This window comes from Bremia lactucae, linkage group LG12 (assembly GCF_004359215.1).
Source record: "Bremia lactucae strain SF5 linkage group LG12, whole genome shotgun sequence".
Classification (NCBI taxonomy): domain Eukaryota; phylum Oomycota; class Peronosporomycetes; order Peronosporales; family Peronosporaceae; genus Bremia; species Bremia lactucae.
The window spans coordinates 242,310-246,003 of record NC_090621.1 but is presented as its reverse complement, the minus strand read 5'-3'; the positions used below and the strand labels follow the sequence as shown (position 1 = coordinate 246,003).

General features: G+C 42.6%; 1 protein-coding gene across 1 annotated transcript; it reads right to left on the bottom strand.

Annotated features, from left to right (window-relative positions):
* Positions 1 to 603: 603 nt before the first annotated feature.
* On the bottom strand, positions 604 to 2,699 carry CCR75_006587 (uncharacterized protein; the record flags this gene model as incomplete). Its single annotated transcript, XM_067964655.1, has 3 exons — positions 604 to 1,424; positions 1,504 to 1,796; positions 1,819 to 2,699. 3 exons carry the CDS (start codon positions 2,697 to 2,699, stop codon positions 604 to 606), a joined length of 1,995 nt encoding a protein of 664 aa, XP_067820655.1.
* Between the last annotated feature and the right edge of the window lie 995 nt (positions 2,700 to 3,694).

The window sequence follows — 3,694 nt, the reverse complement described above, 5'->3', positions numbered from 1 at the left end:
CCAGATACCGGTATCAACTTTACCCATGTCGGAATTGAACTCGCGCCAAGTTGGTAGAACATTATACCCACGTCTTAACCACTATGAGCAATTACATTAGTCCCAAACCATGTTACCTTCATTTCTTAGCGGTGCAATACAAACAAAGTCAAAATTATTAAATATTATAATTTGCACTTCTTTATTTATTTCTTCTCATGGAAAAAAATATTTATTATTCCTCTTATAGAAATAATACTTATGTAACGGACACCTCGTTACATTGGCTGTATCGTAAAATAGAACCAACTTTCAATAATTAAACTTATACCTTTGCCAAATAACGAATGAGTCAAAACCATGGCAATTATAAGACATAGAATAGTCAAGCATTGTCTTTCGAGTCGCATCGTATTACGATCATTTCAAAGTTCGATTCAGGAACAACACGGCTCACGCCGAAACTTTTGTGTCGAGAAATAGCACTCGCTGTAAGCCAGTCAACAACACTTATGCAGCATCATATTAATCAGAAACAATAGGTTTGAAAAATCGTAGCAAATCGATTCGATAATTACTGATGTGTGGAACTACTTTGGATTTACGCCGTGTTGCCGTGCCACACTAGCACATGAGCGGCAACAGACTGACTCCGTAGCCACTTAGAGCACCTCTAAAACGCTTTGTTTCAAGTCGATCCAGATGGTCATAAAGACGAAATTCCTCGTAATTCACTCCGACAACATCAATGATAACGCATGTATCATCCGCAATTAGGCCTGCAGCCTGCACGACGTCCTTTCGCACTTGCGCTACATCAACATCAAGTTTAAATATGGGTAGTATCCGTTTTGGAACGACAAAATACACCTCCACCGTCTGAGACTGATGAGCCCGTAAGAAATTGGTCAGTTTGACTAGGAGCAATGCCAGATAATGGGCTTTGAAGGAGTGTTTGTCCGCGCGCGTTATTTGAACAAACCGAACGAGCCCATTTGAAGCTCCTGTACTGTTGTAACTACTTTTCACGTACACCGCGTCGTAACCTCCTCGGTTCCATGATCGAGGTTCAAGCCATTGCTTCGTCTGGTTCAACGGAATGTAACCCTTTGGGTCGAAAAACGGCACATCATTCGTTTTCCATGTATCATGAACAAATGTTTCTCCATTGTCGCCAAGTTTGAAACACTGAACCCCGCCATACTGGAGCGTCGAAAAAAACCACAATTCAAAGAACTGTCCGTCCATCCACGGATTGCGTGAGAGGGATGTAGCAATTTTTTGAACGAAGTCAGGTCCAAGTATTTTTACATATTTCCTTGCCACATAGGAGCTCACAATACAAGTATCTAAGCCGGTGGGATCACGAAAGCAAGAGAAAAGTCGATGGACGATTTTCTTTGAGACAACGCAAGGGATGGCCCTCAGTGAAGTCAGTGATGTTACTTATCGAATATATAGCAGCATCCAATTCAGTGATTGCTTCCGATACCGAGTAGGCAAACATATACCGCGCACATCCACCTGCAACAAAATATTTGTCTTCCAACAGTTGTTTACGTTCTTCCCACGGCACCGGTTGAAGCGTATTAGTGAATTTACTCTTAACGTGTTCGAAAAATTCGTCAAGCTTCAATGCCATTTCGTATTCCTCAAACGTCCGTGACATGAGCTTAAACAGCATCACGTCCTTAACCTCTAAAAGCAAAGCTTCTTCGGGAAGCCTTGCAGTGGTTCTCAAACGAAATGCGTCTGCATTAGTTGAAATAACATCGCATTGGTCTTGTACATCGTCCTTCGAATGTGTGGCCATTGAACTGACCCAGACCAGGCGATGACGATCCCTCTGTTTTTGCTCGCCATGCAATGCATGACTTTCCAATATACTCTCCGCTTTCAGTATCTCTCATATACCCATCGACGAATAATATCGTCTTTTTCTTTAAACTTTGCAATACTGTGTCCAGCTCATCGGATGTAATCTCGCAAAACCACTTCTCGTTTGCTCCACGAAAGAGAATACATTTCACCATGGAAATACTGTCCTTTGGCAAATGAACCCACACAACGTCCCAGTCCGTTCGGTCCAAAGAGCAAGCAAATGCAAATGCCGCGCAGGATTTGCCCGTTCCAGGTGGGCCCACGATCCACAGCTCCGCAAAAGAGTTACACACGCACGTGTTAAGGGTTTGCCACTCCTCGATGAGCTGGGAGCGGCGATACAAGAGTAAATCCTTCCCTTCGTCAGCAGCAACACCACTGCCAACAGTGTAGGCAGTGGGAATGCGTACGAGAGGATTATTATGTTCAATTGCCAGTGGAGGGCACTTATTGTGAAGCAGCTGCCACGTGGAGCCTCGGTCCGGCAACTGCACCAGCACGTGACAAAAACCCTTTCCAACAGCTCTTAGTTCAGCACTCACTTCGACCACTTGGCCTCTAGCCAGCCCAACGTCTCGTAGCTTCTCGTCCTCAAATAGTAGACTCTTAAAGCCACTAGCGTCCTCCACACCTTCGTGCACTTCAGAAATCGTCAACCACGGACCGAGGCCATTGTCTTTCTTTGCCAGAAAGAGCTGGAGATTTTTTGCGGGAACCGTGATGTCCTCGCTCTCCTTCTTTATCTCCTTTTTTAGTGCATCGATTGTATCGTTCTCGTCCAACTGCACTGAAAACGCGGGGCCCTTGACATCAACAATCGCACAGAATAGCAAAACCATCCTTGTTGGAGTTGGCAAATTAAACTTCAGGTCAGATTGGGTTAAGGAAACTGACATGAAGGTTATTGTTAAACGACTTGGTTGTATTGAGCACATTCTACTCAGTTTAATGACAACATTTGAAAAATGAAAAGGATTAGTCCGAGACCACAACGGGTGAAATTACAATATCTCGATGCCCATCAGTAAATTGGTAAGAGAAGAACGTGAAAACATAAACTTCTGTATTAGTCACCGGCAAGCTTAATTATTATTGCTAAGCGGATTGCTGTGCGGATGTATAATGTTCACATTCTTGAGGAGAAGAAGAACATGAATCTCCCAGGTCTGTACTTTTGTGCATGAAAGCATTTGGTGTAACGGGGTGTATCGTTACATGAAATTAACACTTAATGGTTGTTAACTAATATATTATCTAAAGGGTAGATAATATTTGGAGGATATTACTTTATAATGTAATTTTCAGAAATCTTATCCATTATAGGTATAGACCAATATATTTATTCATCCCCTAGACTAATCAACTGTAGATGTAAACAAAAGAGAGAGACAGATAAGAAAGATAATATTTCAATTGCATGTTTAGTATTAGTTTATAATTAAGTTAGCATTAACAGATACAAAGAAGAGAAACTTAATTACATTCATACAGTTTTCATTTAACCCTCTTTAAGTTAGTTGTCTTAAAGAGAAGTCTTCCTCTGCACGTACTAGCGTACGTGAAGTGACGTAAGGCACCACTCGCAACTGAAGCAGTGCAAAGTGGACATGTACTGAAGCCCCAGTACAAGTCGTAGTGCCCCGTTACACCTGGTAGCACTCTGTAGTCCGTCCAAGGACCACACTTCCTTCATCTAACATGGACATGTTAGAAAATAATGGGAACACGCATTACGTTTCGCGTGACAGCTACTCCTTTCAAAGTGACACGAGAAGGAGTGCGGTCGAACGCATGATTTCGACCGTAGGAAACGATGCCATCTTGGCCATGCTGT